Genomic DNA, 20,258 nt, shown 5'->3' on the forward strand with positions numbered 1-20,258 from the left:
ACGGGAACGGCCAAAATGTGTAGGCAAGAAGTGCAGATGCTGGTTTAAACTGAAGGTAGACAAAATGCTGGAGTGACAGCGGGACAGGCAGCACAAAAACTGACCATTTTTTACTGTATTTTCCAGGTAAGATCGTACGTGTTGCGAGTGTGACGAGTGTATTGCCGGGGGCTTGCTTGTCCCCCAGAAGGCTTGAGCGACTCCGTGGTCACGCCCTTTATGACCCACTGTGCAAGGGCTCCATACAATCGCCACTGAGGTTTCTCCGTTGCCTTCTTGAAGCAGAACTCCCTTTTATCACAACCCCATTAATCTGGCCGTGCACCTGGGGTTATTCACTCCAAGCATGGCGCTTGTGGATACAAATGCCGGGGACTAAACCCGAAGACGGTTCCAGGCAGGAGTGAACGGATAATCAACGAGTTTCCAAAAACTAAAACAAGGAAACAAATCAATAAAATTCCAGCTAACAGTAACTATCGAGAAAGGGAAGCGTTCATTTGAAGATTGAATATCCATGCCATAACCTGTTTCTGAATGCACATCGACAATGACGGCTCTTGTTTGTGTTTATAGTTTAATGTTGAACTCTCGCTGGGAGGAGGAATGCAACCTGGGACTTGTAGTACAAGAAAATAACTGCAGATGCTGGTACAAATCGAAGGTATTTATTCACAAAGTGCTGGAGTAACTCAGCAGGTCGGGCAGCATCTCGGGAGAGAAGGAATGGGTGACGTTTCGGGTCGAGACCCTTCTTCAGACAAACGTTCCATCAGATGGATCTTCCCCATCACCGCCGGCCAGGAACTACAAGTCCCAGGTATTTATTCACAAAATGCTGGAGTAACTCAGCAGGTCGGGCAGCACTTTGTGAATAAATACCTGGGACTTGTAGTTCCTGGCCGGCGGTGATGGGGGAAGATCCGTCTGATGGAATACACATGTGGGACTGCAGACTGCAGACAGCAGCCAACAGCCAACACACAGCGCTCCACTCCGGATAAAGCCATTGTTTGGACGCGTTCAATGGCAAAGAATGAAAGAGTGAGCCCGCAATATTCAGAGGCTCCAGCCGACCTGCTCTCCGGCTGAACTACAACTGGCGCCGGGTGCAAACGGGCACACCAAACAAAAAGTAAATCAAATAAATAATGAATGGGTGACGCACAGTGTGCGAGCTGCGAGCTGTGAGCCGGGCGAGGCTGCAAAACGACGTGGAGCTCTCCTCGCCTCGCCTCGCCTCTCCTCGCCCTGCAGTGATCGCCAGAGCGGCAGCGAGCAGCACAGCACAGCGCGGCCGCCGCCACAGCATGGCAGAACCCACCAAGACGCACGTTATCCTGCTGTCATGCGGCAGTTACAACCCCATCACCAAAGGACACATTCAGATGTTCGGTCAGTATTTCAGGTCTTTCTCATTTTCCAATTGCGGCTTGTGTTTTAAGACCAGTCTGACTCGGAAACCCGAATGAACGAATACATCCCTCAGCACAGTAATTGATTAGTAGAAGGTGGTGTCTGAAGGAATGATATCTCAACGCAAGGATGTTATTTGTAACCAGTTCGGACCCGCGAAAGGTTCCCTTTGTTCGCTGTCCCAGGCTGATGGTGCTGAAACATACTGGCGACCATCGCCGTCTCCAGACGACCCACTTTTGTAATGCAGTAAAATGCCAACTTCAACATTGTACCATTTACGCACAGCGCCCACAAATATTATTAACAGTTCTCTATCAATTTGCGTTAGTGTCAAATGCCACTGCTATTTCTCACAACCAAGGAGAAGGTGTCGATCTGGATGGTAAACATTGAGAGAGCAGAACCATCCACGTGTCTTTTTTAATGCAGAATACAGTATTTTTTTGCGATGCTTGACGTATTTTTCACGACATATATATTCATGAGTTTATTGTAAATGTGTATGGTCTATGTGGGCCAAGATCGGAATTTCTTGCCCTCTTTGTGCTGTTTGGGAAGTGAAGTGCGTGCGTGTGTGTTCACTCACATCTGATGGTAAATCCCATGGTTTCGGGAGCTGTCTGTCCACTCGGACTCTGTGCTGAGAAACTGGTTGGACGGGACCGCAGTGAGCGTTCCCGTGGACACTGCAGTTCCCAAACACTTTGGTGAAGGAGGAGGAACTTGATTATATCCCTCGTTTCCCTCTCTCCGGGCTCTAGTCTGAAGAAACATAGAAACATAGAAAATAGATGCAGGAGTAGGCCATTCGGCCCTTCGAGCCTGCACCGCCATTCAATATGATCATGGCTGATCATCCAGCTCAGTAACCTGTACCTGCCTTCTCTCCATACCCCCTGATCCCTTTAGCCACAAGGGCCACATCTAACTCCCTTAGATCCGTCACCCCTTCCTTCTCTGCAGAGATGCTGCCGGTCCCGCTGAGTTACTCCAGCATTTTGTGTCTGTCTGTCTTTGATTGTTTCTAACCTGTTCTGTTGGGGTTGAATGTGGGGCTTGGGTTGGAATGTGCTTCAGCACTTTGAACGCGATAAGACCTGACGCTGCTTACTTTTAGTTTGTATCTCGATCGGAAGCAGCAAGGAGATTATATTTTTGTTTCTTGTGCGTGTGACTGGAGGATTGCCCCTGTTTGGTTATCTGGTCGATTGTGCAAGTTTGATTGCCAATCGTTGACTAGCAAGATAAATAATAACACGCAGACGCAGCGGCAGGAGAGCTGCCATTGTACTCTGTAAATAACCGTGTTGCGGCGTTGCAGCTGAATAACTGAAAGCAATCGCAGCTGCTCAGAGGCAGGCGATCCTTGCTGAATGCTTTACATGGCGCGGCTGACATTCCGGAGAAGTGGACATTTCCAGTGTTAGCAGACTGCAATAACCCCGCCGCTCCACCCCAGACACTCACTGACTCAGTAACACGAATCGCCATGGGCTGAAAGGCAGAGGGGGCTTCCTGCTGGAGTATAGGAAATGTCAACATTGAAGGCGCGTTCACCGCTCGCTGTCCGTCTTCTGCAACTGCTTTGTCCTGCATGTATGTGCTCTTGTCTTGCCGCTGACCAAGCAGCAACTCTCATGACTTGGGAATTGGAAATAAATAGCAACACGTTTCGCCGTACAATTCATTGTCTGGTTATTTTAGAGAATGTTTCCGCAAAATATCTGTGACCGGGGGGAAAGTGATGCTGCTCAAGGTACCTTAAATCGGCAGGACGTTAAAAGTCCGCCTGGGGTGAACCTTGAAAAAGATGGCTGCTTTGCAACACGCATGTGGTCATTATAATGCAATGACAGTCATCGATTAACTGTACTTAAAGAGCATTAACGCTATAATATTGGAACGAATGTATTCCCACGATGGAGATGGTTTTGCCCATTATTGCAACAGCATTTTTGAAAATTAGATTTGGAATGAGAAGATGAGGATGTAGTTTTTGTTAGCCATGAAACATGAATTTGGGGAAAGTGTCTGAAATTAGACCACAATTGGACAAGAATTCTATGGCTGCACATGGATGCAGTTGGGATCAAGTTTAGGTAAAGAAAAAAAGGAGGCATGGCTGCTGATGCAAGAACTCACGATACTTGCATGTGCATGTATGATACCTGCAAGTGCATGTATGATACCTGCGCGTGCATGTATGATACCTGCGCGTGCATGTATGATACCTGCGCGTGCATGTAGGATACCTGCGCGTGCATGTATGATATCTGCGCGTGCATGTTTGATACCTGCGCGTGCATGTATGATACCTGCGCGTGCATGTATGATAACTGCTTGTGCATGTATGATACCTGCACGTGCATGTATGATACCTGCACGTGCATGTATGATACCTGCACGTGCATGTATGATTCCTGCATGTGCATGTATGATTCCTGCATGTGCTGAGGTGTGCACTGATGCATAATTGATTTGTTATTACAAATAAGACTAGTTGTTTACCAGGTTTGAGATTTTTCAGTGCCGTATAGACGGAACACCATTCAAGGATGGCAAAGATCAAAGAACTCGAAATTGGAGCGATTGGTAGAAAAGTGAATGTCAAAGTGAATTATTGATCAGCCTTGATCTTGTCTCAGTCTTGATCTAACATGTCTTACACTGATTATTTAAGTCATTGTCTGCGGCCTAAAATCAAAATCTCTCTCAATGAAGGAGTGCGGATAAGAACTTTAATATTGGAATGAAATAGACTTGTTAGTAATCAACACAAGTGTATATGATTCTTGTGTTTGTTCTTCAGATTTCTTTTTAACCTTGTTTAGCTTAGTTTACTTTAGAGATAAAGCAGAATCAGGCCCTTCGGCCTACCGAGTCTACACTGACCAGCGATCCCGGCACACTAACACTATCCTACACACTAGGGACAATTTACAATTTTTACCGAAGCCAACTTAACCTACAAGCTGCCTTTGTAGTTCATTGGAAATTTGTCCAAAATTTGCCCAGTACACGGGTGGGGACCTTGTGGTTTGAGCAAATGTTTCACTTTATGTGAGAAGTCACCTTATGATAACATATTAATATCATAAGGTTTTGCTCAAGTTAAAAAAAATGGGAAATATACAATAGCAAATGTAGATTTAAATTCAGAGCCTGTGGAATTACAAAAGCTTCAGGTTCTTGATTGGATGCAGTACTATTGTTCCTGTGGAATTTAAATTAAAAAAGTATAAAAAGCCTTCGAAATAGGTCTTAAACCGACAATCTAATTTGATTAATTAGAGTAAATTGGACCACGCATTCATGGAAAAGTGGATTATTGAACATTATCTAAACTTGATAGCTGGCTGCAGACAACAATCTCTGTTAGAATTTAGAGGGAAACCAGGCCAATTTAACTGTTTGAGAAACAAAAGGAGTTCTTACATAGTCAGCAATTCTCTTCCTCCCTTTACCGTCTGCCATTTACCACACCGATACATTCGCTTGTCCACCTTTATTAGTTTGAAATGTCAGATGCGAGAAGGCAGAGAAGCTGAATGTATTGGAAAAAAACTCAACCTGGTTGTAGTTTAAAATAATCACAAAATACTTTGTGACTGGAAGAATTCAATATAATAATAATAATAATACAGTTTTATTTGTCATATGTAGGTTGGCACAGGGTCAACGGTACAATTAAATGTATTTGACAAGACAACGGGTCACCTCAGCAGTAATATTCCAAGGATAAATAAGATTTTAAAAATGACATTAGTAAGGTAAAAAGACAATATTAAAATAGGTAAAAAGACAATATTAAAAATAATCAACATATATGATTTGAAATGTGTTTATGAGTTCAGAAGCCTGATGGCAGAAACTGTTCTTAGGTCTGGTGGTACGCGCAGCCGTACTCCTGTATCGTCTGCCTGACGGTAACAAGGAGAACAGCCTGCGTGCTGGGTGGCTGTGGTCCTTGATGATGCTGCGTGCCTTCCGCAGGCACCGCTGGTAGAAAATGTCCTGAATGGCCGGGAGACAGTTACCAGTGATGTGCTGTGCCGTCTTCACCACTCTCTATAGTGATTTGTGGCTGTGGGCAGAACAGTTCCCGTACCAGACTGTAATGCAGCCCGTCAGCAGGCTCTCGATGGTGCATCTGTAGAAGTTTGTGAGGATGCTGGCGTTCATGCCAAACTTCCTCAGCCTTCTCAGGAAAAAGAGCCGCTGGTGGGCCTTCTTTGTTATTGTGTCCGTGTGGAGTGTGCAGGAAAGGTCCTCAGTGATGTGCACACCGAGGAACTTAAAGCTGCTGACCCTTTCAACCTCAGCATCACCGATGCGGATGGGGAGGTGTCCACTCCCCCACTGTCTCCTGTTGTCCACGGTCACCTCTTTAGTTTTGCTAACATTGAGAGAGAGGTGAATATAATATACACGATGTAACTATTTATGCTGAAAAGTTATTGGGGTTATACAAAATGAAGCTACAGAACTTAGAAATGCTATCCCATTCTTTGTAAATGCATTGAGGAAAAAGAAAAAGTTAAAAAAAGGGTAAGGGATGGTTGTTTGCTATTGTCACAAAGACTTGAGACAAGGATGTCAACAGCAAGTAATTATATTTGCGTAGGTATTGGTTTCAAGTGCTTTCACATTTGTGCTAAGAAAATTCTTAATAAAGATGCAAAAGATTAATCTTTAAGAACATTGTGATCTGTAGTTTTAGGGGGAGGGGGTAAAAATAAGTTATACCCAGTTACATACGGCCGTGCCCATAACTGACCCTGCCTCCCACATATCCACAAATCTCGCTTATTTAGGGATATCAACATTAAAGCAGGGCCGTTTTTACAGCATTATGGGCCCCCAGGCAAAGCAGTGTACTGGGGCCCCTACCGTTACTCTCCCCACCCCCCTTTCCCTACCAGCCCCCCCCCCTGTCGTGCCGGCGAAAAGCACTTACCGAAAAGCACTTAGCGATAAGCACTTAGCGATGGACTTAGGGTGCTACATTGTTGCGAAAAGCACTTACAGATCGCTGTGAGAAGCACTTAGTGACCGAAAATGCTGTGAAAAAAAGCACTTATTGAACCTACATTTTTAAAGTAGTATTATTTATTGCAAGTCACTTAACATACACAGATCAGCATGGGGCCCCTATGCTCATGGGCCCCCGGGCAAGTGCCCATCAGGCCCATGCGTTAAGACGGCCCTGCATTAAAGTCAGAATTTTCAGCACTCAGAACTTTGACGATTTCTCTTCCCGTGGATGCTGTTTGGCCTGCTGAGTTTTGCCACCATTTTCTGTTTAATTTTGGATTTTCAGCATCTGCAGTACTTTTAAAATATTGTTGCTCATCCTTCGTTCCCTGTGACCTGAATATGGCTCTTCATAAGATTGAAAACAAAGTCTAAAGGCATATTTGCAAACATAGATGAAAAATAAATGAAAATGAATTCACCCTTAAATTTAGGATATAAAGATTAATATCCCAAAAGGCTTGATGTTTCTTGAGTTCCAATGGTTAGCGGTAATTTTGTTTTCTGATTTATGCTTATTTGCACCCATTTGAAGTTCAGACAAATGAAATTCATAAGATATTCCGCACTGGTGGAAGGGCTCAGCCTCAGGTACACTTTCTGGGCTCCATCTGTAAAGGAGACCATTTGTTTCCGAAATAATAAAGCTAATAATTGAACCCACATGGCAACAAGGAAGCATGTGAAAAAACAAATATCTTCCACAACCCAATACCTCGTGGATAAGGAAAGGAGGATAATAAAATGACACAGCTGTGTAGGAAGGAATTGCAGATGCTGGTTTGCACTGAATTGACACAAAATGCTGGAGTAATTCAGCGGGACACCCAGCATCTCTGGATAGAAGGATTGGGTGACTTTTCAGGTCGAGACCAGAAGGGTCTCGACTTGAAATATTACCCATTCCTTCTATCCAAAATGCTGCCAGTTCCACTGAATTACTCCAGCATTTTGAGTCTAAACTACAGAGTTGTTTATTTTCAACGATCAGAAATCAAAACAGCCTTGATGGTGGAAATCAAATACAATACTGGACTTGCTGAGTAGGTGGGGCAGCATCTATGGAGAGAAAAAAAAGCTAATACTTCAGAATTGATCATATCTTTTGTTCTGGTCTTTCTCAGGGTGGGGTTTTCTTGGCTGAGGGTAATTTGGTATGTGGAACACCTTTCTCCTTAATTAACACAAGTTATCCAATGTCTTATGTGTTACCAGCTTGCTATTAGTGTCACGCACTGATCCACTGATATGAAAATAAAGCTGGAGGAAGACTTGATTTACTAGTTTGTAACTGAAGTGATGGAACTTCTTGATTTATTTCTCAGTGGTTTCACAGATGGCATATTGGGTTTATATGACAAATGGTGACAAACCATTAACATTTAACGGCCTTGCTTTATGGCCAGTGTGTTTGGCGATGGTTTGATCCTTCCTATCACTAGTAATGGAGTATATTAAGATTTTACTTTACCTGAAAATTCATTAGAGTAAAATTGTCAGCTTTGCTTAGAGTGTCCTGAATATTGTAGCATGAGAAACATAGGTGGTAGTACTGTAACAGTGATCTTTGCGTGAACTAAGAAAGGGTTCTAAATTGAGAATAGACTCAGACTGTTGAGCCAGAAATTAGTGCAACATCTGGGAAAATAATGGAATTAGGCTACTAATAGCTACAGCTCATTAATTTTGCAAGCATGTTGACTGATGATTCAGCACTAACCTTGGGAGAATCCGTTTAGTTGGACCCAAATTTGAACACAAAGAAACTTTTGGGAAGTCTGGAATACGGCGTAGCAAAGTGTGGAGTCATGCATTTTGGTAGTAGGAATAAAGGCATAGACTATTTTCTAAATGGGAAGATGATTCAGAAATCAGAGGTGCAAAGGGACTTGGGAGTGCTTTGCAAGTTGAATTGGTAGTAAGGAAGGCAAATGCAATGTTAGCATTTATTTTGAGAGGATTCGTAGAACATTTATTTATTACTAGAATATTAAAACAGGGGTGTAATACTGAGGCTTCACAAGGCACCGGTCAAACTGCATTTGGACCATTGCTCGCAGGTTAGGGCCCTATATCTGAGGAAGGATGTGCCGGTGTTGGAAGAATCCCAGAGGAGGTTCACGAGAATGACCCCAGAAATGATTGGGTTATCGTATGATGAGCATTTGACTGCACTGAGCCTCTGCTCGTTGGAGTTCAGAAGGATGAGGGGGGACCTCATTGAAACTTACCAAATAGTGAAAGACCTGGATAGAATGGATATGGAGAGTCTAGGACCAGAGGGCATAACTTCAGAATAGAAGGACGCACCTTTAGAAAGGAGATGAGAAGCGATTTCTTTAGTCAGAGGGTGGTGAATCTGTGGAGTTCATTGCCGCAGATGGCTGTGGAGCCCTTGTCATTTGGTATTTTTAAGGCAGAAATTGGCAGAAGGATGAGAGGGGATCTTATCGAAACATATAAGATTATTAAAGGATTGGACACGTTAGCGGCAGGAAACATGTTCCCAATGTTGGGGGAGTCCAGAACCAGGGGCCACAGTTTAAGAGTAAGGGGTAGGCCATTTAGAACGGAGATGAGGAAATTCTTTTTCAGTCAGAGAGTTGTGAATCTGTGGAATTCTCTGCCTCAGAAGGCAGTGGAGGCCAATTCTCTGAATGCATTCAAGAGAGAGCTTGATAGAGCTCTTAAGGATAGCGGAGTCAGGGGGTATGGGGAGAAGGCAGGAACGGGGTACTGATTGAGAATGATCAGCCATGATCACATTGAATGGTGGTGCTGGCTCGAAGGGCCGAATGGCCTACTCCTGCACCTATTGTCTATTGTCTATTCCATGCTATAGATTTCAGTCAATTCAATCAATCAATTTATTTCATTGGGACATTGTACAGTGGTTTGGTCTGTTGATCTGGAACATGTACATTGCTTAAGACAAAAAAAAATTGAGAACAGTAAAGATACATTTTAAATGTATTTAATTAGATGTAAAGTGTTTGGGGATACCTTGAGCCTTTGAGAGCTGCAATGGAATGTCGATTCTTTACTATTCCTTTCATTCTGTTTATATACTCTGACGTCTACAACGTGACTCTGGTTATTCAAGTTGGGACATTCGAATGGTTGAGATTGGCATGCTTCGCTGTACCTTAGGTTTTGTGCTTTGCCAATATCAGTTCTGTGGCAAACCAGCTTAAGAACGTGTATGCTGTGTCAAACTCCTTCCAAAGCATTATCAGCTTTGATCCCATCAAGCTATGTGTGAAATAGAATTTTCAGAAAGCAAGCATGAATACAGTTCACTCATGTAACTAATGTAATGTGAAATTTTATTATTGCACTTTAAGAAATCAGCAAAAGTAACTTCCTTTCTGCATTTATTGAATAGCTTCTTAAACTTTTTGAGGCTTCAAAGTACTCTGCCTTTTACTCAGTGATGTGAGTTATCAGCTCACATGAATACAAAAGATTCCATGAGGGATTTTGTGCAGAGACCTTTCCAACATTTCTTTTTAAAATTATAGCACCCGAATATCAGATTTTTGAACATTCATTTTATTTGCTCTTTGTGAGACTCTGAGATGCACAAACTGGATGGATGCTGTAAATGCCAATAAACAATAGGTGCAGGAGGAGGCCATTCGAGCCAGCACCGCCATTCAATGTGATCATGGCTGATCATTCTCAATCAGTACCCCGTTCCTGCCTTCTCCCCATACCCCCTGACTCCGCTATCCTTAAGAGCTCTATCTGCCGTGTGTATATATGTAGCTCATTGCTGAAGGTATTGGGATATCCCAACAATATGACAACAAATACAGGACAACCATTGTAAGCCTTATCACGTGTGATATTGAATAATAATTTACATTGAGCTATAATTGTTTGAAAACTTTCTCAATTAGCAAAAGCGACACATTTGAAGAATAGTAACTGAATTCTATGAACTGTTAAACAATGCTATGATGTTTGTGAATGCTGATTCGAAGGGGTGTTGTGATGCTGTACCAAAAGTTGTTTGTTGAGTTTAGTTGAGTTTAGAAATGCAGTGCGGAAACAGGCCCTTTGGCCACAGAGTCTGCACCGACCAGCGATCCCCGAACACCAGCACTACCCTACGCTCTAGAGACAATTTAAAAATGTTTACTGAAGCCAATTAACCTGCAACACTGTATGCCTTTGGAGTGTGGGAGGAAACCGGAGCACCTGGGGAAAACCCATGCGGTCACGGGGAAAATGTACAAAGTCCGTACAGATACAGCACCCATAGTCACAATCGATTCTGGCGCTGTAAGGCAGCAACTCTAACGCTGCACCACTGTGCCGCCCCAGAAAATGTCCAGCTGGCAGCGGTGAGATTCGAATCCATGCCTCGGAAGATTCTGGAGCCTAAATCCAGTGCCCAAGACCACACTCTGATGTAAAGACTTTGAGAAACATAGAAACATAGAAAATAGGTGCAGGAGTAGGCCATTCGGCCCTTCGAGCCTGCACCGCCATTCAATATGATCATGGCTGATCGTCCAGCTCAGTAACCTGTACATGCCTTCTCTCCATACACCCTGATCACTTTAGCCACAAGGGCCACACCTAACTCCCTCTTAAATATAGCCAATGAACTGGCCTCAACTACCTTCTGTGGCAGAGAATTCCACAGACTCACCACTCTGTGTGAAGAAATGTTTTCTCATCTCGGTCCTAAAAGACTTCCCCCTTATCCTTAAGCTGTGACCCCTGGTTCTGGACTTCCCCAACACCGGGAACAATCTTCCCGCACCTAGCCTCTCCAACCCCTTAAGAATTTTATATGTTTCAATAAGATCCCCCCTCAGTCTTCTAAATTCCAGCGAGTATAAGCCTAGTCTATCCAGTCTTTCTTCATATGAAAGTCCTGCCTTCCCAGGGATCAATCTGGTGAGCCTTCTCTGTACTCCCTCTAAGGCTAGAATGTCTTTCCTCAGATTAGGAGACCAAAACTGCACACAATACTCCAGGTGCGGTCTCACCAAGGCCCTGTACAACTGCAGCAGAACCTCCCTGCTCCTATACTCAAATCCTCTTGCTATGAATGCTAACATACCATTCGAAGAGAGGCACAATGTAGAAATGCAAAGAGGAATTCTGCCTGCTAAGGTGCAGTATTGTTTTCCACCCACGTTTCTTTGCACATGCTACATTTGTGCAGCCAGAAGGCTTCCCGAAGGGCCGCGGCAGTGGACTGCGAACACAGCCGGAGGCCTTTTTCGAGGTGCCACGGTCTCGATGCCTCCTGGATCGCAGCGGTCTGCGGCCCAGCCCAGGCCGAAGCCAGGGTCGGGCTGCGGCCCAGGCCGGCACCACGGAGGCGTGAAGTGGGGCGTCGACAGCGGTGAGGACTCGCCAGTGGCAATGGTGAAGCCTCACGACGATGGGGCCTTAGCAGTGGTGAAGCCTCGTGGCGGCGGCGATGCCTCGCGGGTCAACCCGTGGTCGACGAGAGCGTGGAGGACCACCATGAGGGGGGAGGGGAGGAACAATGGAGGACCCTGCGTGGGGGGACTGCCGTGAGGGAGGTGGGGGGAGAACAATGGACAATGTGGGGGAGTCAGTGGAGGACACGCCATGTGCCACAAGTAAGGGGGGGGGAACGAAAGGGGGAGCCGGCATGTGGGAACAGTTGGGGAGGGGGGACAGTGTGTGAGAACAGTTGGGGGGGGGGGAACTGTGTGGGGGAACAGTTGGGGGGGGGACAGTTGGGGGGGGGAACTGCGTCGGAGACCCGGCGTGCTTTGTAACTTTGTCAATGCCGTAGGTGGCCGCTATTTGTATACATTGTGTATGCAAGCAAAGAATCTCACTGTACCTAGTCACATGTGACAATAAAGTATTCCTATTCCAATTCCATTTCAGCTTTAGGAGACACTTTTAAATATTTTTGCACAACTTAAATAACTCGAGAAGACAGACTAATTAAAGGGTCTGGAAATTACCCAGGAGGTTGGAACTAATGCGTCAGGTCAGAGTTCTAGCTTAAGGAAGGTTATTTAGAAATCAAACTGTGAAATGTTCCATTGGCATACAATCTCACTGCAGACCATTTTATTATGGATGGCTCCCCATCCTGATAAATCAATGGAACGTGGATTGATGTGGATGGGCATGATCTTGAACATATCAAAGGAATTGACATGCTTTTTATTTTACCTTCTTGGGTCATTGTGATTATTATAGATTGATGTTTTCTGACTGAATGGAAAAATCTAAAATATGTGCTGCATCGCTTCCAGCCGATCATTACCCTAGATTTGTACTGCGGAGTTATGGGTCAGCAATGTGTTCTGGATACTGTCTCAGATCTACAATTCTTCACATGTCAGAATTGCTACGATTTAGTGCAATGTCTGGAATTCTTCTGCAGCAGATGGTATTCACTATTATTGGTTCTGGGACAATATTAAAATGGGGGGCTCAGTGTGAAGTGTACCTGGATTCATGTGTTTAAGTATATTTCACTTAATATATAGTGCCCAGACTTACAAAACTCTAAACATAGAAAACATAGAACAGAATAGGTACAATCCCTACAGCCCACAATGTCCATGCCATGTTGCCGTTAATCTCCTCTGCCTGCGTGTGATCCATATTCTCCCATTCCCTGCATATTCCAGGTGCATATCTAAAAGCCTCTTAAATGCCACTGTTGCATCTGCCCCCACCACCACTCCTTGCAGCATATTCCAAGCATCACTCTGTCTAAAAAACATACCTCGCACGTCTCCTTTAAACTTTGCCCCTCTCGCCTTAAAACTATGCCTTCTAGTCTTTGACATATCCACCCTGGGAGAAAGAATCTGACTGTCCACCTACGTCTATGCCTCACATCATTTAATATATTTCTATCAGGTCTCTCCTCACCCTCTGACCCTCCAGTGAAAACAATCCAAGCTTTCCCAAGCTCTCCGTATCACTAATATGCTCTACTCCAGGTAGCATTTTGGTAAACCTCTGAAAGGTGAATAGGGCTAACCCCAAGGAACTGATAATGCAAATATATCTGCCATAATTTCATATTGCTTCCTGCCACAATAGGACTAACAATAAACTATTTGTCAGGAGGAGATTTTTATTTGAGTTTTACTGGAGTTCTTGAAGAATAGGAAAATGTCTTGTGAGACTTGGGAACACAACGCAGAGAAGTAACTGGATACCGTGCAAATAAAATATGGAATCAGTCTGCTTATGTGTTGAATCAAATGTTGACATGGAGTTTGGGAAAGAAGACATAACATAAAGAATGCAAAACCCAGTGAAAGATTATAAAAATTGTATTGTATTGTTGTATTGTATTCTTTTATTGTCATTCGATACCGAGATACCGAACGAAATTACATTTTCCAGCAGTCACAGAACACAAAAAAAAAGAACACAAGACACACGACCCCAACACAAACATCCATCACAGTGACTCCAAACACCCCCTCACTGTGATGGAAGGCAACAAAACTTCCCCTCTCTACCCCCACGCCCACGGACAGGCAGCTCGACCCCTACCGAGGCGACCGACCCGCACAGCCCCCGCAAGGGGATGGAAGTCCCTGCGGCCGAGCCGCACCGGCGATATTAAGTCCCGCGGCCGAGCCGCGCTGGGCGATGGAAGGCCCCGTGGCCGAGCCGCCCCGGGCGATGTTAAGTCCCGCGGCCGAGCCGTGCCGGGAGCTGTTAGGTCCCGCGGCCGAGCCACGCCGGGCGATGGAAGGCCCCGCGGCCGAGCCTCACCCCGACCTAAAAAAAGAAAGGTTTCCCCCACCCCACCCCACACCCCCCACACATAAACAGCCAAAAACAAAAAAAACCACCCCAACACCAACACACAAACAAAAGGGAAAAAAGACAACAGACTGCCAGCGAGCCCGCAGTCGTTAGGCGCCACTCCCTGTTACTGGGAACAAATGGCAACAACCCCACGCTATATTTTATGATACTCATTGTTTCATTCCTACAAAACTTGTCATCACACACCAATGCAGTTGGGTCGTAAGGGACCCTGCTGTAACCTGGCAATCTGTTCTGCTGCATTAAATTATTGCAGGAAGAAGACCGACTGGCTTTCTCAGGTAATTAGAGAATGGCAATAAATGCTTACCTTAACATTGGCATCCATATCCATAATAATGATGGTGATGTTTATTCTGTACATAAGCTTCTGTTGAATTTACAATTCTCCATCGCGCTTCTACACCCGTACGCTTCTCCACAGTGGAAACATCTCATTCAAATTCCTTCATGATTTTAGACTTCTGTCAGACCTTTTGAGCAATTTTTTTTGACAGTTGCCCAATTTCACCTGGCGGAAGAGTAGAACACCAGCATTTATGTGAATGCCTAGGGTAGGAGGATTCCCGCCAAGATTCAAACGCTGCTGAGCTTTGCTGCTGGAGTACGACAGCTGAACTCCAGGACTGATGCCTGTCCGTTCTCTCCAAGTGTTTGGCCGATGTGCTTATGGATTGATGTTGTTTGTGCAAAATAGATAATCAAATAGATTATCAAAATAGATAATCAAATAGATTATCAAAATAGATAATCAAATTCTTAACAAATACCCACTGTGGCTTAGAAAGAATCCATATACTCCTTTAAGATTATTTTAGCACAGGCAGAGATGGAAAGAATCCCTTTGGCTGAGATGTTCCATAAACATGTTCATGTCTTCTTTTTTCTCTGCAGTCTTTTTCTTCTCACTTGTACAATTTGTGTATAGTTTATCTTTTTGTGGATTGTCCGAGTCTATGTGCATGTGATGCTGCTGCCTACAAGATTTTCATTGTACCTGTACTTCTCTGTACTTGTGCATATGACAATAAAATCGATTTGACTTGACTTGATGTCAGCCTTCAACTCTCAGCCACCTTGTGGTGAAAGTTAAGAACTATTTGACATCTGGTGTGAACCTAGATGGTACATGTCAGTTGTTGTTGTTGTTCGTCCTTCGGGTTCGAAGATGACCATGACTTCACTTTCAGTTGGAGGATTGGTGACTGTGGGTCTGGAAGTGACTGGTGAGGCCAATCCGGGCCCGGAAGGCACGCCCACACGTAGGACACAAGTGGATGGGTGCTGCAGTGGAAGTGGAGGTAGCCCGGGCCTTGCGCGCGGTGCGTTTCCTCTGGGCCTCTGCAGTGCGTCTGTTCTCTGCTGCACGGGCTCCTGTGTTGAGCTTGCTACGCCAGGTTGGACGGTCCAGAGCAAGAGACTCCCAAGTGCTGAGGTTGATGTCCAAGTCTTTGAGGGACACTTTGAGGCAGTCCTTAAACCATTTCTTCTGTCCTCCTACTGAGCGCTTGCCCCGACACAGTTCTCCATACAGACGACTCTCGGGCATTTGGCAGTCGACTCTCGGGCATTCTGACGACATGGCCTGCCCATCTGGCTTGGGCTTTCCGTAGGAGGGTGTGGACGCTGGGGATTCCGGCCCGTTCCAAGACCTCTGTGTCGGGAATTTTGTCCTGCCACCTGATGTGAAAGAGTGAACTATTTGACATCTGGTGTGAACCTAGATGGTACATGTCAGTAATCGGGCAACAATTGACGTGTTTATAGTTGATTCTGATCCTATTTATGAAAAGCACCTGGACACAGACCCATGGACATTTCACATGCAGTCATTTGTTCAAGATCCCAGCTGAGCCCACCCTTGCCATTCTCATCCGCATCATTGTAGGTGCCTTATCATGTAAAGTGTAGGAAGGAACTGCAGATGCTTGTTTACTCCGAAGATAGACACAAAATGCTGGAGTAACTCAGTGGGACAGGCAGCATGTCTGGATGTCCTGCTGAGTCACTCCAGCATTTTGTGTCTATCTTCGGATGCTGCCTGTCTGGCTGAGTTACTCCAGCATTCTGTGTCTACTTTACCATGTAAACACGTTTCTTCGCGTTTCTTATTTGAGTGGCATGATGTCTGGGACTAGCAACCAACATTTTTAAGTGTGTGTGTGGAGCCACAAGAAAGGTCAAACAAGCATACGTCACCTTTTCCTGAACTTTTATCTTCTTGGGAGCAACAAGGGACTCCAGATGCTGGTTTATAGCAAAAGATACAAAGTGCTGAAGCAACTCAGCAGGTCAAGCAACTTCTCTGGAGAACATGGATATGCAACGATTTAGGTTGGGGACTCTTCTTCACACTGATTGTGGGTGGGTTGGGCAGGGGGGAGAAATAAATCTGGAAGAGAGGACTGTGGATTTAACCCACGGATTGGTGAGACCCTTGCTCCCTGATCCCCACAATTGTTTCTCTTCACCATCTAATGGTGATCTAATGATGCAGTGGGTCATCCCAGGCTTTCCTGGGAACTAGTTTGATACAGGATCATTTGATATCTCCTAAATTTCAAAGACACTGATTTTGTTTCTCCATTGTAGATGCACATAGGCCTCAACATACAGACGGCCATGATGCTGGGATGTGGAATAAATCCTCATTTCAAACCATCAAGAGGGACCACTTCCAAAAGCAAAAGAAAACTGTCTCCGTTTATTGCTACGTACACTTTGTGTGCGCTCCCAGCTCCCTAAGAGAACAGGGCATTGACAGTTTCCATGTCCTTGAGAATTACTGCCTCTCTAAATGACATTGGTAGAGAAGGGTGACATTTGGAACTCTGCCTGCTAGGAAATGACCTGTTGACCTCCTTTGAAATATGATCCTTAAAGGACGTAAAGTTGAGAGAATATTCCCTCAGTCTGAGCTTGATGTGAACTTGTGTCGTGTGCACCACCTATTCCTTTATAATACATGATTGTTTAAAATAAGGATCCCGATTTCTTCAGACTGATTGGGGAAGGGGGGGGGGGGGGGGGGGGGGGGTTGATGAAAGCTGGAAGAGAGGAGTGGCAGGGCAAAGCCTGACATTTAATAGGTGAACAGGATTAGGTGAAATAGGCAAGGGGGTTTTATGATGGGCAGCTGGTTGGACAAAGGCCAGAGATGAAATCGGAAAGTACGAGACAAACAGATTGAAGAAGATAAAACATAACACAATGCAACATCTGTGCTGAACATGATGCCATGGCCATCTCTTATCTACCTGCGCATAATCCTTTTCCCTCCATTCCCTGCATATCTATATGCCTATACAAAAGTCTCTTAAATGCTACTATCGTACCTGCCTCCACCACCCCTGGCAGTGCGTTCCAGGCACTCATCCCTTCTGTGTAAAAAAAAGTTGCCCCTCATGTCTTCTTTCAGCTTTGCCCCTCTCACCTTAAATCTACGCTCTCTAGTATTTAATTTTTCCATCCTAGGACACAGTTTCTGACTGTCCACCACATCTATGACATATAATTTTATATACCTCTGTCAAGTCTTCCCACAACCTCCGGCATTCTGGAGGAAACAATACAAGTCTGACCACCTGCTCTCTCTAGCTAATAACCCATAATCCTAGCATCATTCTGGTAAACCTCCTCTGTACCTTGCCTAAAGCCTCCACATCCTTCCTGTAATGGGGCGACCAGAACTGCATGCAATATTCCAAATGTGGCTTAATCAAAAACCTATAAAGCTGCACCATGACATCCTGACTCTTATAACCAATGCCTCGATCTATGAAGGCAAACATACCATATACCTTCTTTACCACTCCATCTACTTGCGCTGCCACTTTCAGGGATCAATAGAGTGGGAACTCAGCATCCCTCTGTTGAGGGTCAAACCTTAATTGTACATTTTCCCCTCCCAATTTGACCTCCCAAAGTGAATCATCATGCAATTGCTCAGATTTGCAAAGAGCTGCAAATTGTGAAGCCAGAGGAAGAAAGGACGAGGGAGGGAAGAATAGGTTGAACCAAGCTCCTGCATTCTTTCCTTCCAGTATCTCTTCCTTAATGCAAATTATTCAGGTGCTGCCTAATCTATGGGCTTCAGTTTGCAAAGGTACTTTTTAATTTCCTCCTTTGCAGGCTTAAACCCATTGTTTGGTGACCAAAAGGAATACATTCATAGTGTGGTGTAATAATTCTTTACAATCTTGCCAATTCTCCTCATAAAATACATTATTTTTGAACATTCTTGAATTGAGTTTGCTTGGCTGTCCTGATTATTTATGTTCTCTGTCTCCAGTAGCTATGCACTGACTCTTGGGACCTATATTCCTTGCTTTCATTCACTTATCCCTGTTTTTCTTAAATTATTATCTTCAGTCAGGCAGAGCAGTATATTAAAGGCCAGTACATTCTATCTGCTGAGAAGGTGTAATTCTTTGCCTCAATAATTACAGGAGGCATTGGGACCTTCAAAATGAATTTGTAATGATTACGTAGTTAAATTACAGTATTAGATTATATTGTGTCGGAAGGAACTGCAGATGCTGGTTTATGCCGAAGATACAAACAAAATGCTGGAGTAACGCATGTGGACAGGCAGCATCTGAAGAAGGGTCTCGACCTGAAACGTCACCCATTCTTTCTCTCCAGAGATGCTACCTGTCCCGCTGAGTTACTCCAGCATTTTGTGTCTATATTAGATTACATTGTATTGGTGAAAGAATACAAGTTTTCTTCCAATGGCTTATTTAACACATTTCTTATCTAGAAAGGTTAATGCATCATCACAAATGTTTACAATGCTGAATTTACTGCATCTCTGAAGCCAATTTTCGCCAAGGAAAGTAGTGATTTTAAAGGTGCTTGGAACATCTTTGATTACCATTGTATTTTGTAATGCCTGTAGTATTACTGACACAGTAATCTCTGCTGATGGTGTTGTAAAGGCTGAGGTCATTAGTTAGGTGATAACATTACCTGCACAGCCAAGCACTGCTGATTGATAACAAGGTTCCAAATCTTCCTCTGCATGTTATTCAGTATCCTGCTTTCTTCATGCCTGGAATGGCGTTTCCCAAATTTGCTTCCAGTTTAACCTGCCAGGTCTAATGGTGAGGTTTCTGAATTGTCCAACTGCCTGTGGTTAGTCAAGTAGTTTGACTGCACAAATCTCCTGTTCTTCTATCTCTGCATTGAATCCGATTTAGGTCCAGCTTTTCCCCAGTGATCTTTTGTTTTCTTTTTTTCTACATTGGCACTAAACACTGACTGAAACCAATTAATGAAATGAAGCTAATAAAGTGCTGGTTTGGAAAAGGACTTTAATTGTAATCTTTTGCTGCTGTGGTTGTCAGAGTCTCCGTGTCTTCTGTTCTCTATTTCGGTTCCTCCAAAAACAACCCTGGGTGAATCCACTTCTCCCCACCCTGGTTAAAACAGACACCCTTTGAACGTCCAAGGCAAACGTGGAATGCCCCAGTTTCATCAGTTCACCATGCTGATCTCAGAAACAAAGCCATGGAAACAAAAATCATTACAACCTTCTGGCCAGGCACAGAGCACTGTTGCAACAGGAGCGCACACACAAGAGACAGGGATGGAACTGGCATTGACATCAGCTGAGGATGGTAGATGCTGTTATGAGGCCAGATCCACAGCGTTCTAGAAGTTTCCTTCTCTTGGATAAGCGGAAGTTGGGAGCTCCCGTTTCTGGAAGTGTGGTTATACCTTTGAGAACTGAATGTACCATGTGTCCTGACTATTTGATACATTGTACCAGATACCGCCATGTGACTTGACATAGTCGCCATACATAAAGGTCAGACCACAGATGCTGCCTTACCCGCTGAGGCATTCCAGCAGTTTGTGTTTTTCTTTTGTAAACCAGCAACTGCAGTGCCTTGAGTGCTCCACTGCGAAATCTCCTTAAGGTATGGCTACTTTGAAGAAGATCTCCTCTCTCTGATGGGAGTTCTGTGAGACTCACTCTCACTGTTCCCCCT

The 20,258-nt window shown here is 44.4% G+C and overlaps 1 protein-coding gene across 1 annotated transcript in view; it reads left to right on the plus strand.

The window, feature by feature from the left end:
• Positions 1 to 962: 962 nt before the first annotated feature.
• nmnat2 (nicotinamide nucleotide adenylyltransferase 2) overlaps positions 963 to 20,258 on the plus strand; it is a 218,971-nt gene continuing 199,675 nt past the window's right edge. Inside the window, exon 1 of the mRNA XM_078407588.1 lies at positions 963 to 1,395. Coding sequence (XP_078263714.1) covers positions 1,311 to 1,395 — 85 coding nt within the window. The 5' untranslated portion in view covers positions 963 to 1,310. The remainder of the gene's footprint in view (positions 1,396 to 20,258) is intronic.

Source organism: Rhinoraja longicauda, chromosome 11 (assembly GCF_053455715.1).
Source record: "Rhinoraja longicauda isolate Sanriku21f chromosome 11, sRhiLon1.1, whole genome shotgun sequence".
Lineage (NCBI taxonomy): Eukaryota > Metazoa > Chordata > Chondrichthyes > Rajiformes > Arhynchobatidae > Rhinoraja > Rhinoraja longicauda.